The sequence below is a fragment of the Oncorhynchus clarkii genome, chromosome 18, assembly GCF_045791955.1.
Source record: "Oncorhynchus clarkii lewisi isolate Uvic-CL-2024 chromosome 18, UVic_Ocla_1.0, whole genome shotgun sequence".
Lineage (NCBI taxonomy): Eukaryota > Metazoa > Chordata > Actinopteri > Salmoniformes > Salmonidae > Oncorhynchus > Oncorhynchus clarkii.
In genome coordinates this window covers 34,499,159-34,520,174 of record NC_092164.1, presented here as the reverse complement: position 1 = coordinate 34,520,174, position 21,016 = coordinate 34,499,159, and the positions used below count along the sequence as shown (strand labels likewise).

Genomic DNA, 21,016 nt, shown 5'->3' with positions numbered 1-21,016 from the left:
TTTGTGATAAGTATTATTCTTCGATGTTTTAGTGCATTTAGGAAACCACATTTTACCATAGGATTGAGAAGTATAGCTTGCCAGAAGGCTCTGGTTAAAAGTAGTGCACTATCCTCCTGTTTCCTGCTTACAAGCAAAAACTAAAGCAGGAAGTACCAGTGACTCGCTTAATACGGAAGTGGTCAGATGCGCGGGTGCTGCGCTACAGGACTGTTTTTCTGTAACAGACTGGAATATGTTCTGGGATTCATCCAATGGCATTGAGGAGTATACCAACTCAGTCACCGGCTTCATCAATAAGTGCATTGACAACGTACGTAAATTTCCTAACCAGGAGCCATGGATTACAGGCAACATCCGCACCAAGCTAAAGGCTAGAGCTGCCAATTTCAAGGAGCGGGACACTAATCTGCACGCTTATAAGAAATCCCACTAGGCCCTCAGACGAACCATCAAACAGGCAAAGCGTCAATACAGGACTAAGATTGAATCTGACTACACAACTCGTCGTATGTGGCAGGGCTTGAAAAATATTACAGATTACAAAGTGAAAACCCAGCCACAAGCTGCCCAGTGACGCGAGTCTACCAGATGAGATAAATGCGTTTTATGCTGCTTCTAGGAAAGCAACACTGAAGCATGCTTGAGAACACCAGCTGTTCAGGATGACTGTGTGATCACGCTCTCCGTAGCTGATGTGAGCAAGACCTTTTAAACAGGTCAAAATTCACAAAGCTGCGGGACCATACGGATTACCAGGATGTGTACTCAAAGCATGGGCGGACCAACGGACAAGTGTCTTCACTGACGTTTTCAACCTCTCTCTGACCGAGTCTGTTATACCTACAGGTTTCAAACAGACCAACAAAGTCCCTGTGTCCGAGAAAGCGAAGGTAACCTACCTAAATTATTACCGCCCCGTAGCACTCAAACACTTCATGGCTACTGACGTGAAAGGCTGGTCGTGGCTCACATCAACAACATCATGCCGGAAACCCTAGACCCACTCCAATTCGCATACCAACCCAAGAGATCCATAGATGACGCAATCTCTATTGCACTCCACACTGCCCTTTCCCCCCTGGACAAAAAGGACACCTATGTCAATCAATCACATCTTTTTTATAAAGCCCTTTTTACATCAGCTGATGTCACAAAGTGCTGTACAGAAACCCAGCCTAAAACCCCCAACAGCAAGCAAAAACTCACTAGAACGGTCAGAACCTAGGAAGAAACCTAGAGAGGAACCAGGCTCTGAGGGGTGGCCAGTCCTTTTCTGGCTGTGCCGGGTGGAGATTATAACGGAACATGGCCAAGATGTTCAAATGTTCATAGATGACCAGCAGGATCAAATAATAATCATCACAGTGGTTGTCGAGGTTGCAGCAGGTCAGTACCTCAGGAGTAAATGTCAGTTGGCTTTTCATAGCCAAGCATTCAGAGTATCTCTACTTCTCCTGCTGTCTCTAGAGAGTTTAAAACAGCAGGTCTGGGACAAGGTAGCACGTCCGGTGAACAGGTCAGGGTTCTGTAGCCGCACCTATGTGAGAATGCTGTTCATTGACTACAGCTCAGCGTTCAACACCATTGTCCACACAGAGCTCATCACTAAGCTAAGGACCCTGGGACTGAACACCTCCCTCTGCAACTGGACTTCCTGATGGGCCCGGACTTCCTGATGGGCCGCCCCCAGGTGGTAAGGTTAGGTAACAACACATCTGCCTCGCTGATCTTCAACACTGGGGCCCCTCAGAAGTGTGTTCTTAGTCCCCTCCTGTACTCCCTGTTCACACACGACTTACGTGGCCAACAGTGGTAGGCCTGATCACCGACAACGATTAGACAGCCTATAGGGAGGAGACCTGGCAGTGTGGTGCCAGGACAACAACCTCTCCCTCAATGTGAGCAAGACAAATGAGCTGATTGTGGACTATAGGAAAAAGAGGGCCGAACAGGCCCCCATTAACATTGGCTGAAGTGGAGCGGGTCGAGAGTTTCAAGTTCCTTGGTGTCCAAATCACCAACAAACTATCATGGTCAAAACACACCAAGACAGTTGTGACGAGGGTACGGCAGCATCTTTTCTCCCTCGGGAGGCTGAAAAGATTTGACATGGGTCCCCTGATCCTCAAAAAGTTCTACAGCTGCACCATCAAGAGCATCCTGACGGGTTGTATCACTGCCTGGTATAGGAACTGCTCGGCATCTGACCATAAGGCACTACAGAGGGTAGTGCGTACTGCTCAGTACATCACTGCCGCCAAGCTTCCTCACATCAAAGACATCTCTCATCATAGGTACACTTCAACTATGACAGACAAAATGAGAAAAAAAAATCCAGAAAATCACATTGTAGGATTGTTAATGAATTTATTTGCAACTTATGGTGGAAAATAAGTATTTGGTCAATAACAAAAGTTTATCTCAATACTTTGTTATATACCCTTTGTTGGCAATGACAGAGGTCAAACGTTGCTGGTATTTTGGCCCATTCCTCCATGCAGATCTCCTCTAGAGCAGTGATGTTTTGGGGCTGTTACTGGGCAACACGGACTTTCAACTCCCTCCAAAGATTTTTTTTATGGGGTTGAGATCTGGACACTGGCTAGGCCACTCCAGGACCTTGAAATGCTTCTTACGAAGCCACTCCTTTGTTGCCCGGGCGGTGTGTTTGGGATCATTGTCATGCTGAAAGACCCAGCCACATTTCATCTTCAATGCCCTTGCTGATTGAAGGAGGTTTTCACTCAAAATCTCACGATACATGGCCCCATTCATTCTTTCCTTTACACGGATCAGTCGTCCTGGTCCCTTTGCAGAAAAACAGCCCCAAAGCATGATGTTTCCACCCCCATGCTTCACAGTAGGTATGGTGTTCTTTGGATGCAACTCAGCATTCTTTGTCCTCCAAACACGACTAGTTGAGTTTTTACCAAAAATATCTATTTTGGTTTCATCTGACCATATGACATTCTCCCAATCTTCTTCTGGATCATCCAAATGCTCTCTAGCAAACTTCAGACGGGCCTGGACATGTACTGGCTTAAGCAGGGGGACACGTCTGGCACTGCAAGATTTGAGTCCCTGGCGGCGTAGTGTGTTACTGATGGTAGGCTTTGTTACTTTGGTCCCAGCTCTCTGCAGGTCATTCACTAGGTCCCCCCGTGTGGTTCTGGGATTTTTGCTCACCGTTCTTGTGATCATTTTGACCCCACGGGGTGAGATCTTGCGTGGAGCCCCAGATTGAGGGAGATTATCAGTGGTCTTGTATGTCTTCCATTTCCTAATAATTGCTCCCACAGTTATTTCTTCAAACCAAGCTGCTTACCTATTGCAGATTCAGTCTTCCCAGCCTGGTGCAGGTCTACAATTTTGTTTCTGGTGTCCTTTGACAGCTCTTTGGTCTTGGCCATAGTGGAGTTTGGAGTGTGACTGTTTGAGGTTGTGGACAGGTGTCTTTTATACTGATAACAAGTTCAAACAAATGCCATTAATACAGGTAACGAGTGGAGGACAGAGGAGCCTCTTAAAGAAGTTACAGGTCTGTGAGAGCCAGAAATCTTGCTTGTTTGTAGGTGACCAAATACTTATTTTCCACCATAATTTTCATTAAAAATCCTACAATGTGATTTTCTGGATTTTTTTTCTCATTTTGTCTGTCATAGTTGAAGTGTACCTATGATGAAAATTACAGGCCTCATCTTTTTAAGTGGGAGAACTTGCACAATTGGTGGCTGACTAAATACTTTTTTGCCCCACTGTATATATTAAGAGGTGTCAGAAGAAGGCCTCCCAAAAAGTACCTTGACTCACTTGTACCCCTGCACATTGACTCGCTGACGTATATTGCCTCATTATTGTTATATAATTTTCTTGTAACTTTTTTATTTATTTCTTAAATATTTTCTTAGCTCTATTTCTTCAACTTCATTGTTGGTTAAGGGCTTGTAAGTAAGCATTTCACGGTAAGGTCTACACCTGTTGTATTTGGCGCATGTGACAAATACAATTTGACATACAGGCTGTCTCAAGTTTGACACAGTCAGCCTTTTGTAAGTTAGTGACAGTTGACTGATTCTTCTCCCCAGGGGCAGAGTCCGCTCCTGAAGGAGTTTACGAAGGAGTGAGCCAGGCTAATGGGGGTGATGATGTGGTGGTGGAACAGGGGGGCACCAGCCATCGTATCAACCTCACCGGCACCAACAAGAGGATGTTCCATCTGCTGAAGAGGGCCAAAGTTCAGCTCATTAAGATCGACCAGCTGAAGAGAGCCAAGCTGCAGCTGGTGAAGATTGACCAGCAAAGGCCGATGAAGTCATCACAGGTCAGAATCGGTGACCTTGATTGACCCTGTCTGCATCCCAAATGGCGCACACTTCCCTATGGTGTGCCCTAGGGGGTTTGGTTAAAAGTAGTGCACCACATAGGGAATAGGGTTCCATTTTGGACGCTACCATTGATTTACCCTGAATTAGCAGGGCTGTTGGTAACAGTTGAATGTCGGCTTACAGTGTATGAATTTGGCATAGATTTGTTGGATTAAAACCAATTTAAATTATTAGGCGGTTTCATTAATAAAATTTCACTTTTATACCCTTGTTTCTTTCAGCTCCTGTCTGGATCTGTAAAACTCAGTCCCAGAGATTTAAGAGTTGGAGGGGGGAGGAGGATAGGAGGCTCTGCTCAGGTGAGCCTCCCTCTTTCCTGACCCTGGCTATGTTTGTGTTTTTGTCTTTGTCTGTGTCCATCTCTTTTCTTTCCTCTCTGTTTTTAGATGTTGTGGTTTAAAATTTCTGTATTGTTGATGTTTGTAGTACAGTGTTTTGTTAGTGGCCTGTCTAGGGTTTCTCTTGAAAATGCTTAGGCCATTTGTGCGGTGGCTGCAATTTGGTGTCTGTCTTTAGAGTGGAGTTTCATTGTAATAGTTTAATTTATGACCGTGTTCCCCACATAATCCTGTTCCCATAGGACCAGCTCCTTGGTGGTCCACGCATCAAGCATGTCTGTCGGGCAGCAGCGGTGGCGTTGGGGCAACCCCGTGCCATGGTGCCTGACGATATCCCCAGGCTTAGCGCTCTGCCCCTCCATGAGAGAGAGGGCATCACCACCTCACCAGCTGTAGAAGGTAACCTTTATGTTTATGAAGCACACTGCTAAGAACTGTAGTTACCACTTGTTTTCTTTTTCTGGTGTTTAGCTTTCTGTCGATTTCAAGTATTGACCTTAGCTCAGTCACCTATGTTAACAAATAATTTTTTAATCTCGCTCTCTCATGCTCTCTTTGTTTTTAGACATTGCTGATGACCCCTCTGATCAGGAAATCGAGCACACTCAGGAGCACAAGAGGACAAGACAGAAGCACAAGTACAGCAAGCAGCGCAAGTTAAAGCGGAACTATAACGAGGTTGGTCCTGGGGGTCGTGCCACCCGCTGTGGGTCCTGCCAGGGCTGCCTCCATGAGGGCGACTGCGGCACCTGCTTCAACTGCCTGGACAAGCCCAAGTTTGGAGGGCCAAACACCAGACGCCAGTGCTGTGTGTAAGTGCTCCTACTTTTCATCCACTATTATTCATCTACTCATGGACAAACACACACTGTATTTTTTTATTGGTTGTTTTGTGTACAAATTGAACATGATACCCATTTTAAAATGATAATAAATATTTCCCTGTGCCACCAGGTTAAAGCGATGTGTTCGGATTGAGGCGAGGAAAGTAAAGCGTGGCATGAAGGCATTCACAGGTTTGTTGGAGTTATGTTTAATACATCTGTATTTATATAATTTTACATTTGAGTCATTTAGCAGACTCTTGTCCAGGGCATCTTACAATTGGTGCATTTATCTTAAGATAGAGGGGTGAGATGACAACATCACAATCGTATCAAGTACATTTTTCATCAACGTATTTATCAGCAAAGTCAGTGTTAGTAGGACAAGCCAATTGCCTTTTTTCAGGATGCAGGCTCTTTAAAAAAAATGTAATGTACTCTTCAAAGAGGCAGGATGATTTTGGGAGATTGGCAGGGACACCGCTGTCCTGACTTTAAGGGGAAGCGTGTTCCACCATTGGGGTGCTAGGAAAGAGAAGAGCTTTGACTGGGCTGAGCGGGAGCTGCCCTGCTATAGGTGGAGGAACGTAGTGCATGGGTTGGGATGTAGGGTTTGAGCATAGCCTGAAGGTAAAGAGGGCCAGTTCCCATGGCTGCTCCATTGGCAAGCACCAGGGTCTTGAAGACAGCAACTGGAAGCCAGTGGATCAATTACTAATGACTACAAGCCACTTGTGTGTTTTTGCTGTTATTACCAATTACATTGACACCTTTAACTGAAAACTACACGAACACGGTGGTCTGCCTCATGGCCCAAAAATTCAACCAATGATTTCAGTGTTACCATTGGGCTTCAATTTGTTGTGCAGTCCTTTCAAGGCGGCGACGCAGGTCATCAGCCAATGTGTTTAAGTCCAATGATGACGAGGGGTCGGTGTCCTGGGAGGAGGGAGAGGCAGAGGAGGGGTTGGACCCAGCAACCCCTGGAGACTGCCTGAGCCTTTCCACCAGAAAGCAGCCAAGGCGGAACGTGACACCTCGCTCCTACAGCAGCCTGCTGAAGTCCGACTCGGACGAGGACATGGGCGGAGAAGCAGCAGTCAAGAGTCCTGTAAAGAATCCTGTCGCCCCAAGCAACCAAGGTAATGCCGTACACAGGGATAGGAGCCTTAGTGTATGATGAAAATATAGGTCAATGCATATTTGTGCCTCACCTTTTGAGTTGCACCACAACACGATCCATTGAACTCCATCTTTGAAATGGAGTGATTTGACAGATAGTTGAAGGATTTACAGTGCCTTGCGAAAGTATTCGGCCCCCTTGAACTTTGCGACCTTTTGCCACATTTCAGGCTTCAAACATAAAGATATAAAACTGTATTTTTTTGTGAAGAATCAACAACAAGTGGGACACAATCATGAAGTGGAACGACATTTATTGGATATTTCAAACTTTTTTAACAAATCAAAAACTGAAAAATTGGGCGTGCAAAATGATTCAGCCCCCTTAAGTTAATACTTTGTAGCGCCACCTTTTGCTGCGATTACAGCTGTAAGTCGCTTGGGGTATGTCTCTATCAGTTTTGCACATCGAGAGACTGAAATGTTTTCCCATTCCTCCTTGCAAAACAGCTCGAGCTCAGTGAGGTTGGATGGAGAGCATTTGTGAACAGCAGTTTTCAGTTCTTTCCACAGATTCTCGATTGGATTCAGGTCTGGACTTTGACTTGGCCATTCTAACACCTGGATATGTTTTTTTTTAACCATTCCATTGTAGATTTTGCTTTATGTTTTGGATCATTGTCTTGTTGGAAGACAAATCTCCGTCCCAGTCTCAGGTCTTTTGCAGACTCCATCAGGTTTTCTTCCAGAATGGTCCTGTATTTGGCTCCATCCATCTTCCTATCAATTTTAACCATCTTCCCTGTCCCTGCTGAAGAAAAGCAGGCCCAAACCATGATGCTGCCACCACCATGTTTGACAGTGGGGATGGTGTGTTCAGCTGTGTTGCTTTTACGCCAAACATAACGTTTTGCATTGTTGCCAAAAAGTTCAATTTTGGTTTCATCTGACCAGAACACCTTCTTCCACATGTTTGGTGTGTCTCCCAGGTGGCTTGTGGCAAACTTTAAACAACACTTTTTATGGATATCTTTAAGAAATGGCTTTCTTGCCACTCTTCCATAAAGGCCAGATTTGTGCAATATACGACTGATTGTTGTCCTATGGACAGAGTCTCCCACCTCAGCTGTAGATCTCTGCAGTTCATCCAGAGTGATCATGGGCCTCTTGGCTGCATCTCTGATCAGTCTTCTCCTTGTATGAACTGAAAGTTTAGAGGGACGGCCAGGTCTTGGTAGATTTGCAGTGGTCTGATACTCCTTCCATTTCAATATTATCGCTTGTACAGTGCTCCTTGGGATGTTTCAAGCTTGGGAAATCTTTTTGTATCCAAATCCGGCTTTAAACTTCTTCACAACAGTATCTCGGACCTGCCTGGTGTGTTCCTTGTTCTTCATGATGCTCTCTGCGCTTTTAACGGACCTCTGAGACTATCACAGTGCAGGTGCATTTATACGGAGACTTGATTACACACAGGTGGATTGTATTTATCATCATTAGTCATTTAGGTCAACATTGGATCATTCAGAGATCCTCACTGAACTTCTGGAGAGAGTTTGCTGCACTGAAAGTAAAGGGGCTGAATAATTTTGCACGCCCAATTTTTCAGTTAATGATTTGTTAAAAAAGTTTGAAATATCCAATAAATGTCGTTCCACTTCATGATTGTGTCCCACTTGTTGTTGATTCTTCACAAAAAAATACAGTTTTATATCTTTATGTTTGAAACCTGAAATGTGGCAAAAGGTCGCAAAGTTCAAGGGGGCCGAATACTTTCGCAAGGCACTGTATAGCCATTAGCCAGGCAGATCAGAAGGAATGGGGTGGATGTTAGGGACCATAGTGATTTGAGATTGAGGATGACTGTGTTTTGAGGATAGACTTGCAGGTCAGAAATGCCAAAATACCATTGAGTGGTTTCAGGGTATTGGTTTGAGTAGAGAGTTTGTTATGTTTTAAAACCCATTTGCTCCCTGACTGATGCTGCTCCCTCTGATCTCCTAGCTCCAGAGGAGGGCCCAGTGCCCAGTGAAGTTGTAAGGCACCGCAGACCTGGGCCACCCAAAGGACTGCTGGGCCGACGCAGAGTCGACAAGGTAATTACCCGTAGAACTGTCTCTGCCTGACATTACTCACTCACATTTAAATGAGTGAGTAGATTAACTGATTAACTGATCAGTCTCTCACACTCTAACTTCGTCCTCTGTGTGCAGGAGTGAGTAGCTCCAATAACCACTTCCATCAAAATGCACTGTTTATTTTCTAGTGTGGTCCCCTTCTTTTTGGTGCTGAAGCTTTAAATGTCTGATGTTGGGAAAAGCTTTCACATTAATCGCCGACGCATGCATTATACCTTCATTCAAAAACCTCTGGATCCTCTGCAATCTTGCTTAATTTTTTATGGAATTTAATCATCTGGAATCCAAAGATGCCGTGACTCAATGTTTCTTTTGACAGGCATGATCTCGCTCACTCTCACCCACTCACAGTTTACTGTGGGTAATGGGTCCTCTTTCTGGTTTGACTAGGCATGCTTTAACAATGATTAACTTATCTAACCCTCTCTTACCTCCTCTCACAGTTAACTACTGTGGTAATGGGTCCTCTTTCTGGTTTGACTAGGCATGCTTTAACAATGATTAACTTATCTAACCTTCTCTTACCTCCTCTCACAGTTAACTACTGTGGTAATGGGTCCTCTTTCTTTCTTTGTTTCTGGTTTGACTAGGCATGCTTTAACAATGATTAGCTTATCTAACCCTCTCTTACCTCCTCTCACAGTTAACTACTGTGGTAATGGGTCCTCTTTCTGGTTTGACTAGGCATGCTTTAACAATGATTAGCTTATCTAACCCTCTCTTACCTCCTCACAGTTAACTACTGTGGTAATGGGCCTCTTTCTTTCTTTCTTTCTGCTTTGACTAGGCATGCTTTAACAATGATTAGCTTATCTAACCCTCTCTTACCTCCTCTCCTTCACTTCTCCTAGCTAGACTTTTCTCTCAAAGCCAAAGGTAGTTTTGGTGGCACTCCTCTTTCCTCTACCTTGCTGACGCTACCCGCCACCTAGCATGTGACCGTGGTCGTGCTGTAACGCTGGTCCCCCCTCTTTTGCTTAAGCATTCCCCCCCTTCACATGCACAGGGGAGCAACTCAGAGGAGCACCATCCAGGGCTGCTGGTCACAGAGAGCCACATAACAAGGAGCCCCAGCGAGCCGTGCCCACCCAGGATCCCACCGTTGCGGTTACAGTGGCGACTGCAGGTGCAGCTGCAACGGTTGCCCCAATGTGTGGTGCAGTCGGTCATGCAGGAGGAGGAGGAGGAGCCAGAGGAGAAGGAGTCTTCACAGGAAGAGGAGGAGACTATTGTTAAAGAGGCTGTGCTGCAACATAATCCCAGAATTGATCCCCACTATGTCCTTCGTTCCCAGAATGCTGCAGAACACACACCAACTAACATCCTCGCCACGCTAATCAACGGACTCCCCCAAAAGGGCCACTTGAAGACCGGGACGCACAGGATCCGCGTAGACTTTAAGGTGAGGGTCTCTCTCATTCAGATTATTTTATTGGTTTGAAATACCATTTGTAAATATTGCCAAAGCAGTATAGTGGTATAGCATTTCATTAAATAGAGTTCTTGCTCTCTATCTCCCTCCCATACAAACATTCATTAAGTCACACCATTATTGTGTTTCTTTCTCTCGTCTTTCTCCCAGGAGGACTGTGCCGTCCAGAACGTGTGGTTGATGGGCGGTCTGAGTATCCTCACCTCCATCCCAGTCACCCCTCATCCTGTCTGCCTGCTCTGTGCCAGCAAAGGACACCATGAGGTAACTGTGGAAATGCATTTACAGAATATTCTGTCCTGGTGTTTGCCATATTATCATTAGAATAATTACATTTCATTGTAGATAAGTATTACTGTTTTGAGGAAAACTAGGAGGCTGCGTAGGCTTAATGAAGAGCTACCCTGGGTTATCTGGAAAACAGTAGGTTTTGTGCAATATGTGTTCTCCTGATGCTGACTGCCTTCTGCCTTACCACCTCCCCTCAGATGATCTACTGCCAGGTGTGCTGCGAGCCCTTCCACAGCTTCTGCCTCTGGCCTGAAGAGCGACCCCAGGAGGAGAACAAAGAGAACTGGTGCTGCCGCCGCTGCAAGTTCTGCCATGTGTGCGGCCGCAAGCACAAGAACAACAAGGTGTGCATGTCAGCAGGATCCTCAAAAGTGAATTGAGATTTGGTAGTGTTTTCACCCCAACTTTCACATTTTAAATGTACTGTTTCTTCCTTTAGCCTGTGTTGCAGTGCAGGAGGTGTCAGAACTGCTACCACCCCTCATGTCTGGGACCCACCTACCCAAAGCCCATCAACTGTAACATGCCCTGGGTAAGTACCAGGAATGTATTATTTATATTTCTGTTTAACTTTTTCTTCTCTCTTATCCCCATTCCGATTTACGACCATGTTTTTAACCTCTCCATGGTGTGTGTGACGCTACCGTCCCACCTGGCCAACATCCAGTGAAATTGCAGAGCGCCAAATTCAAAACAGAAATACTCATAAAAATTCATAAAACATACAAGTGTTATACATCGGTTTAAAGATTAACTTCTTCTTAATCCAACCACAGTGCCAGATTTCAAAAAGGCTTTACGCCGAAAGCATACCATGCGATTATATGAGAACAGCGCCCAGCAGACAAATCATTACAAACAGTTACCAGCCAAGTAGAGGAGTTACACAAGTCAGAAATAGTGATAAAGTTAATCACATACCTTTGATCTTCATATGCACTCACAGGACTCCCATTTACTCAAATGTTAGTTTTGTTCAATAACGTGCCTCTTTATATCCAAAAACCTCTTTTTGTTTGCATTTTGTTCAGTAATCCACAGGCTCAAAGGCAGTCACAACAGACAGACGAAAAATCTGAAAAGTATCAGTAAAGTTCGTAGAAAAGTGTCAAACGATATTTAGAATCAATCCTCAGGTTGTTTTTAGTCATAATAATCAATGACATTTCAACCGGACAAAAGCTTCGTCAATATAAAAGGAAAACAAGAAAGGCGTGCTCTCGGTTGTGCGCATGAAAAACCTCTGGGACAGTGAATGGTCCACTCATTCTGACTGGTCCCTCATTTTTCAGAATACAAGCCTGAAACAATTTCTAAAGACTGTTGACATCTAGTGGAAGGCATAGGAAGTGCATTTTGAGTCCTAAGTCAATGGATACTGTAATGGCATTCAATAGAAAACTACAAAAATAAATCCACCCAGGAAGTGAGATTTTTTTTCTCAGGTTTTTGCCTGCTGTATCAGTTCTGTTATACTCACAGATATTATTTGAACAGTTTTGGAAACTTTAGTGTTTTCTATCCAAATATGCATATCCTAGCTTCTGGGCTAGGATTTCTTTGGAATGAAGTTCCTTGCTCAAGGGTACAACAATGGTGGATATGCTAGTAATGATCTGAAACCAGCAACCCTCAGTTCTTAGCCAATTCAGTTCCCACTTTTCTTCGCCCTACCCTGGACTTGAACCAGCGACCTTCCGGATACTTGTCCATCTCTCTAACCTTTGGGCTACCTGCCCCCGTCCCAGGTGTGTATGACGTGTATCCGGTGTAAGAGCTGTGGAGTGACCCCAGGGAAGACCTGGGACATGGCCTGGAACCACGAGCAGGACCTCTGTCCCGACTGCAGCACCCTCCACCTCAAAGGTAGGACCTCAGCGAAACATTACAATCTGTGTATTACTAGTAAGACGTGATGTGGTATTAACCAGAATATTACAGATGAGACAAAAATGTTCACCTGGCCCTTTAATGTTACCATGGTAATGTGACTTCTTCGTACCTGGTGAGATTGAGTCTGGCTAGTAGAATCGCTGCCTTCTCTTCCCAAGCAGTTGAAACTCAAACATTGAAAAACAACCTAGCTTGTGAACGAAACATTGTACATTTCCAAGAAACACTTCATTAGACTTTCATTTCAAGTAAATTAGAACAACTTTTATGCCAGGCAACAGCGTTTCTAAAAATGAATCACTCAGCTCTTCACGTGCGCACAGCCCCCCAGCCAGGCGGGGTTGCAGCACCAGGTGGGATAGGTTATATAGGATTCGTAGTCCTTGAGCTGTGTGCGATTTTACCAGCTATGGAAAAAATATAGAATAATCACCTAGCAGCATTTATTTGACTATAAATGTGATCATACTGGACTATTTTTATTTACAAATATGTCCCGAAATGCTTGCGCTGTTGAGCCCTGACCAGCCGCCAACATGGCTGGTGATATAGACATCTTACCTGCCAATGACAAAATCGACCCGCAAGCTGGTGGGTGTTAATTTCATGCCCTGACGGTATAGACAAACTCCAGGAACAGTCCAAGAAGACCGGGATGAGAGCAGTTGTATAGCTGGACTGATACTTTGTCAGGACCTTCTTGTCATGTATTTGTTTAATTTAACCATTGATTACTGTAGTACATCTGATTTTGTTTTACAAGGGAACTTCTGCACTATCTGCTCCAAGTGTTACGAGGAGAACGACCACAACAGCCAGATGATGGAGTGCTCCAGGTGTAGCCACTGGGTACATTCTAAATGTGAAGGACTCTCTGGTGAGTGGGACTAATATTTCTGCCTCAGGACTGTCTTTATCAAGGGGATGTACAGCAGGGGTGGCCAACACTCATCTTAGAGGGTTTCTGGTTGGTATGCAGTCTTTTGCTTCAGCCCTACACACACACACCTGATCCAGCTGTCACACACACTTGACCCAGAATCAGGTGTGTTAGAGATAAGGGCTGCAACAAAATCCTGCAAGAGGGTAGCTCTCCAGGCAAAGGGGTGACCACCGCTGTTAACAGGATGTAGGGGAAGATGCCACCTCAATCAAAATATAGGCCCTAACTTGAGGGATCAGAACAACTCTCTCACTATAAATCCATTCCATGACATTGAAATTCTTCCTCTCTTCTGTCTGTCAGATGACCTATATGAGATCATGTCCAGCCTGTCAGAGAGCGTAGTGTACTCCTGTACACCCTGCAGCCAATCACAGCCCAGCTCCTGGAAGGGTGAGCTGAAGGACAGGCTGAGGGCTGGGCTAGAGAAGGTGCTGGCCAACCTCCTTTCTGACTCCTCTGCCCAGCACCTGATCACCTGCAGGGAGGTACGGACTGCCTCCATCATAGTAGAGACATCAAGTAGTCACGAGTCAGACTTAATCTCTCACTTTCGCAACATGGTTTTGCTCTGTATCCAAAAACAACTAAAATGTTTAGACTGTCTTATCTATTGTATATCCCTCAACACGGACCCTCTGACAGCAGTCTACATGTACTATGCTGTTTCTTCCCCCTGTAGTGTGAGGAATCCACAGAGCCAGATGCTTTCAGGGACAAACACCAGCCCATCTGCGACCTACATGCCGTGGGTCAAAAATTTGAAGGGCACCAGTACACTTCACTGGTGAGATACCTCAGTCCTTTTTAAACATTTGAATTATGCCACATGAAAACTATTTAGAGGTGGTCTATTTTGCTCTCAGGGCATCAATATTCTACTGTGAATCATGTATGTCTTTTCAGACCACATTCTGGTCACTTTCATACCTTAAGGGAACATTTCGGCATTTCGTGTATGATCGGTGAAAAAGTCCATATTACAAATGTACGGTCCCTTACTAGACGTCCAAAATCGTTTGTAAAATTCGCGGTCGGCGTCGGGCCGTGCGGTAGGGCCAGACCTACCGGGAAGTCATCAAATGAACTTTGTCGGACATTCGGTTTCCGTTTTATAAAATAAACAAGTTTTTGACCGTTTTTCCGCTATCCCGGAATTTCCCACAAGAGGGCATACGGAATCATATGGCAATTTGGCAAAACATCACGAATCACGACGGGGCCTTATCTCGAAAACTGAAAATATTTCGAAGCCGAAACTTGGTGAGCGTAGGTTTGGCATAATGGGCAGTTGGCCCCGAACAAGATGGCGTCTAGGCCTCGACGGTTTTTGAGTTATGGCCGTTTTTCTGGGATTAAAGGTCCTAAATGGAAATAGAGAAATTATTTTTCCACTTCAGGTCAAAGTCAAGGAGCCTCCGGTGTCAATAAAAAAAGAACCAGCCATTTATCTATCGTCATTTAAGAGAAACGGAACAATGACAACTTGGCGATGGTCACAAATAGGCATTTTTTTTTTTCAACGGTTACAGATCCAGTTGCAAGGTGTTCATACGAATCTTTTTAAAGTGTGCTGCGGAGCTCTGCGAGATTTCTGTGATTTTCTATGATTTTCTGAAATAACACACACATACTAAACCCTCCGTAAATAACTAAGTTCTTAACGTAAAGACTTAAAACTCAGGATTATGTAAAAGCATACCCCAATGAGGATATGTGGTGAATTATAGCTTCCTGTGCCAACCGGAAGTGCCTTAAATGGTGTCTCAGGGGCTGTTTCGAAGGGTTAAAAAAGTCAGATCTGTCCAAAACTTCATATATGTGATTAGGCAACCCCCATGAACTGTAAATCAGTCATTTTTCCCCCAAAAAATCAAAGGAAAAAAAATCACACTAAAACACAACTTGAATGGAGGGACGTATTGGGGTGCGTAGAGACAGACAGTGGCTGCAATAGTTAGCTTTGTTGGAGCTAAAAAAGAACCGTCAGACCTAGAGTTCCGAAACTTTAGAAACCTGTTCTAGACCTCCGGTCGATGGTGCGTGGTGAGTTACGTGGCTCTAGACGGTTCTCGGACCGAGAAACAGCCTCGTACATTTGCAATACCTTCAATTCATTTTGACCATTACGAAAATGACGACGTTTAGAAAAGTCTCAGAGACGCAAGGCTAGGTGCATTGAAACCGGCTCGGCCCATAGAGACGGACCCCAACGTTTCTGTCCGATAGCTCGTTCAAGGACCCCGTAGCAAGGCATGGAAAAAAGTGGATTTTCAGCACCAATTAGGGTTTTTCTCGGACACCAAATGACCTATCGAGCCGAAACTTGGGATTCGGGGTCGCCTCAGCTAGGCCAACACATAACATAAGAAATGGACCCGTAGCTAGAACGTAACTACGTGTTTTATGGTTTTTTTATGGTTTGAACCCAAGGCGTTGTGAATTTTGGGCCAGCTCTGAAGTATGTAATAGTTGGCTACTAAACGAGTTGGAAAAAGTGGGTTTGGTGTCAGTTTGTATCAGTTTGGTGTCAGAATGATATCTAATTGACTGATGGACTCTTGTCCACTTGACTCTTGTACATTTGCAATATGTTTAAACAGTGAGGTACCATCACCAAAAGCGACATTCTGAAATCAACCCTAACGAGCGATTGAGATGAACCAGAATCACTGCAAAGCCATCCCGAGTTCATCGGGCCAGTCAATTTCACATTCCTGCAGGATTTTTATAGCATGACCAATTCGTGATGGTACCTGCCCATTAAAACATATTGCAAATGCACAGTGACTTTGAAAAAGTAAGGAAACATAAACAAAAAATCCCATTTTTTTTTTTTTTGGTGACCAGTTGCACGTGCATTTGCAATATGATTCTATAGTGAAAAAACATCACCAAAAGCGACATTCTGAAATCAACCCAAACGAGCCATTGAGATGACCCAGAATCACTGCAAAGCCATCCCGAGTTCATCGGGCCAGTCAATTTCACATTCCTGCAGGATTTTTATAGCATGACAAATTCGTGATGGTACCTGCCCATTAAAACATATTGCAAATGTACAGTGACTTTGAAAAAGTAAGGAAACATAAACAATTTTTTTTTATTTTTAGGTGACCAGTTGCACGTGCATTTGCAATATGATTCTATAGTGAAAAAACATCACCAAAAGCGACATTCTAAAATCTACCCAAACGAGCCATTGAGATGACCCAGAATCACTGCAAAGCCATCCCGAGTTCATCGGGCCAGTCAATTTCACATTCCTGCAGGATTTTTATAGCATGACCAATTCGTGATGGTACCTGCCCATTGAAACATATTGCAAATGCACAGTGACTTTGAAAAAGTAAGGAAACATAAACAAAAATTTTTTTTTTTTGGGTTACCAGTTGCACATTTCAGATCACCAGTGGCACATTTCAGATCACCAGTTGCACATTTCAGATCACCAGTTGCACGGAGGAAAATCGTTACTTTTGACTTTGACTTTTGACTTCCTATGACATCATATTGCAAATGGACAAAACATATGCCTTATGCACAAGTAAAACAAAAAAAAAATATGATAATACAAGTTGACAAAGGTATAGTTTGAGCAAAGTATAGTTTGAATTTTGAGCATGACAAATTTGTGATGGTAAAACATATTGCAAATGCACAGTGACTTTGAAAAAGTAAGGAAACATAAACAAATGGACATAATGAAATCATCATTTTTTTTCCCCCGGTTACCAGTTGCACGCGCATTTGTAATATGATTCTATAGTGAAAAAACATCACCAAATGGACATGATGAAATCAACACAACGAGTGATGGAAATGAACAACTATCACTGCCCGGCCATCCCGAGTTCATCAGTTCAGTCAATTTTGGCCCCCCAAAAAATTGTCTTTGGACTTTGACTTTTGACTTCCTATGAAATCATATTGCAAATGGACAAATCATATTCCTTATGCACAAGTAAAAAAAAAAAATTATGATAATAACATTTTACAAAAGTATATTCATACACTTATTACACATGATTAATTGTCTTAAAATCGAAACAATTTTGAAAAACGGTCCAGAAAGCACTTTTTTTAGTTTTTAAAGTTAAAAAAAAAAATCTAATTTTCGACTTTTGACATCCTATTAAATCATATTGCAAATGGACAAAACATATGCCTTATGCACAAGTAAAAAAAAAATAAAAAAATAATGATAATAAAATACGAATAAAGTATGTTGATACAGTTCTTATACGTGTGTAATTGACACACAATTCGAAAGAATTTTGAAAAACGGTCCAGAAAGCACTTTTTTAAGGGTGTGTGAAGTTTTTTATAAAATTTTGACATTTTTGACTTTTGACTTTTGACTTCCTATGAAATCATATTCCAAATGGAGAAAACATATGCCTTATGCACAAGTAAAAAAAAAAAAAAAATTATAATAAAGTATGTTGATAAAGTTCTTATACATGTGTAATTGACACAAAAATTGAAAGAATTTTGAAAAACGGTCCAGAAAGCACTTTTTTAAGGATGTGTGAAGTTTTTTACCAAATTTTGACATTTTTGACTTTTGACTTTTGACTTCCTATGAAATCATATTGCAAATGTACAAAACATATGCCTTATGCGCATGTAATTAAAAAAACAAATATATGATAAAAAAATTGGACAAAAGTATATTCATACAGCTCTTACACATGTGTAATTGACAAAAAAAATCGAAAGAATTTCGAAAAAAGGCCCAGAAAGCACTTTTTTAAGGGGTGAAAAGTTTTTGAAAAAAATATCATTTTTTTCAAAAATGTTCTTTTGGATGTTGACTTGGGTTGCATTTCCAATATGAAAAACCCCGGTGGAGCGCACTCGCCCCCTGTTGGATTTTTGAGGTGTTACAATTGGCAATTGCCATATACTTTGCACGAATCAACGCCGCTTTGGGTGGTATTGGACATCGTGTATATGGTTTGTCCAATGCCAATATCTTGCCATTCATTTTTGTACAATTCAGGGGGGTATATTCCCTTACTACAGTCAGAGCCTTCAGAAAGTTTTCACACTCCTTTACTTTTTCCACATTTTGTTGTTAGCCTGAATTTACCATTTATTAAATAGAGCTTTTGTGTCACTAATCTACACACAAATCCACATAATGTCAAAGTGGAATTTTGTTTGTAGAAAACTCTAGAAATGATTAAAGAATTAAAAGCTGAAATGTTTTGAGTCAATAAGTATTGACTTTGTTATTGCAAGCCTAAATAAGTTCAGGAGTAAAAATGTGCTTAACAAATCACATAAGTTGCATGGACTCATTCCGTGTTCAATAATAGTGGTTAACATGATTTTACCCCACACACATCTGTAAGGTCTCTCAATCGAGTAGTGAATTTAAAGCACAGATTCAACCACAAAGACCAGGGAGGTGTTATGTTTTAAATTAACCGAGTAAAAACTCACGGACGATTGTTAAAGCTCAAACCAAATGTATTCCCCCAAAGGGTCAGACAGCTGATCAGACAAAGACATGTTTTCACCAGCACAAGTGTGTATATATACCCCAATTTGGGTGCCGTCTCCTCCTTCCCTCTAAACATTACCTCTTTATTGCTAGGCAGGAAGTTAAGTGATGCGGGCAGTAAACTGTTCCTTCTCCCTTAATCTGACCTGACCTCAGCCCCCCCCATTCCTCACTAATCCATGTCTCTCCATCCTTATCAGTGACTGACTGAAACCATGTGATTACCTTTCCTTTTTTTTCAGTACATTCCAAGCTTAATTGCCTCCACCATATACATTCCTCCTACAGATAACCATTCATTTCTGGTGTAGAAACCACACTATGGCACTCTTCATTTCCATAGGATACGTGATGATAAACAATATTTCAAGTTTAGGAGTCAGAACGCGTCAGTTGTTAAAATTTTAAAAAAGCAGACGCTGAATTTCAAATAAAATGGTATTTGTCACATGCAACCAGTGTAGACCTTACTGTGAAATGCTTACTTATGAGCCCTTAATCAACAATACAGAGTAAAAAAAAAAAACGAAAGGAGAAATACTACCAATAAAATAACAAGGCTATATGCGAGGGGTACTGGTACCGAGTTAATGTTCCAGAGTACGATTTAGTCGAGGTACTTGAGATAATATGTACATGTAGGCAGGGGTGAAGTAACTATGCATATATAATAGAGTAGCAGCAGCATGTTTGAAGGAATGTTTGAGCATCCGCTTCATCTGAACACTTCCATATTGAGCGCGTCACTGGTACTCTTGGAAGCAGGAATCAGGAGGTTCGACTTGCTGGTAGAAATGAGGTAAAGGGGATTTCAGTTTCCCTGTATTAAAGTCTGGCACGAGGAGCACTGCCTCTGGATGAGCATTTTCTTATTTGTTTATGACCCTATACAGCTCGTTGAGTGTGGCCTTGGTGCCAGCATCGGTTTGTGGTGGTAAATTATGGGGATTTGGGCATGGTCCGGGGAAGAGCAGTTTATCGTTCACATCCGACTCATTAAATAAAAAATCATCATCCTGTTTGAGGTGAGAAGTCGCTGTTCTGATGTCCAGAAGCTCTTTTCGGTCATAGGAAACGATTGTGGAAACATTATTATTCCTAACTCGGTTACCAGAGAGGAAGGAAACTGCTCAAGGATTTTGCCATGAGGCCAATGGTGACTTTAAAACAAAGTTTAATGGCTGTGATAGAACTGAGGATGGATCACCAACATTGTAGTTACTTCACAATAATAACAAAATAAAATAATATAGTTTTTTTCTTCTTCAGAGAAGCGCAGGTAAAATCCTAGAAAACCTGGTTCATAAAACACAAGGCCAAATCTCCTCTGAAGTTGCTTTACTTTGAATGTTCATGCGTGGCCTAGTTAGTTTTGACTTAAATCTGCTTTAAAATCTATGGCAAGACTTAAATGGATGTATAGTGGTGATCAGTAATCAACTTTTTAAAATAATAATGGTCAAGTATTGTACAATCCAGGTGTGCAAAGCTCTTAGAGACTTACCCAAAAAGACATCGCTGTAATCGCTGCCAAAGGTGCTCTACAAAGTATTGACTTGGGTGTGAATACTTATGTAAATTGGATATTTCTGTATTTCCTTTTCAATGAATTTGCTAACATTTATATAAACGTTTTTACTTGGTATTGTGGGTGAAAATAATTATATATTTAAGCCATTTTGAGTTTTAACAACGATGTGGAATAAGTCACATTGTTTTTATAGTCTGAAGGCACTGTCTACATTTTGGTCATTTAGCAGATGCTCTTATAGCTCATATAGACACTCTAATAGTACAGTAAATTGAATCGTGTGTTGTGATAATTGCGTTGTTTGCTCTATAACCTGTTAATTAATATGTCTTGCGACTGTGATATATAGGCTTAAAGGCCGAGACAATAAGAAGACAGTGGCAGAATCACACCTTTTTGTTTTATCACAAAACCGTATAGCAACCTCTGTCCACAAAGCATATTGCATGTACAGTAGCAGACAGCATGGTCAAGCAAGTTACTATTTCCGAGATTTTCGGACCACTAAGCAACTATTGATTTAGAACCACAGAGAGTTACCGCAAGTCACAAAGAAAACAGGAGCTGCCTCCACTATTCCAGCACCATTTCCACTTCAACATTT

General features: G+C 42.6%; 1 protein-coding gene across 2 annotated transcripts in view; it reads left to right on the top strand.

Moving 5' to 3' along the window:
- Nucleotides 1–21,016, top strand: part of LOC139373372 (lysine (K)-specific methyltransferase 2Ba) — a 74,185-nt gene that overhangs the window by 17,121 nt on the left and 36,048 nt on the right. The window contains exons 4-18 of one of the 2 annotated variants that reach the window (XM_071113813.1): nucleotides 4,089–4,324; nucleotides 4,610–4,687; nucleotides 4,969–5,125; nucleotides 5,292–5,538; nucleotides 5,681–5,742; nucleotides 6,420–6,692; nucleotides 8,677–8,768; nucleotides 10,105–10,212; nucleotides 10,393–10,506; nucleotides 10,731–10,877; nucleotides 10,973–11,065; nucleotides 12,282–12,399; nucleotides 13,190–13,303; nucleotides 13,673–13,857; nucleotides 14,052–14,156. In XM_071113813.1, the coding sequence (XP_070969914.1) occupies nucleotides 4,089–4,324; nucleotides 4,610–4,687; nucleotides 4,969–5,125; nucleotides 5,292–5,538; nucleotides 5,681–5,742; nucleotides 6,420–6,692; nucleotides 8,677–8,768; nucleotides 10,105–10,212; nucleotides 10,393–10,506; nucleotides 10,731–10,877; nucleotides 10,973–11,065; nucleotides 12,282–12,399; nucleotides 13,190–13,303; nucleotides 13,673–13,857; nucleotides 14,052–14,156 (2,129 nt within the window). Of the gene's footprint in view, nucleotides 1–4,088; nucleotides 4,325–4,609; nucleotides 4,688–4,968; nucleotides 5,126–5,291; nucleotides 5,539–5,680; nucleotides 5,743–6,419; nucleotides 6,693–8,676; nucleotides 8,769–9,816; nucleotides 10,213–10,392; nucleotides 10,507–10,730; nucleotides 10,878–10,972; nucleotides 11,066–12,281; nucleotides 12,400–13,189; nucleotides 13,304–13,672; nucleotides 13,858–14,051; nucleotides 14,157–21,016 lie in introns of both variants that reach the window. The other variant, XM_071113812.1, reaches the window with a different exon arrangement.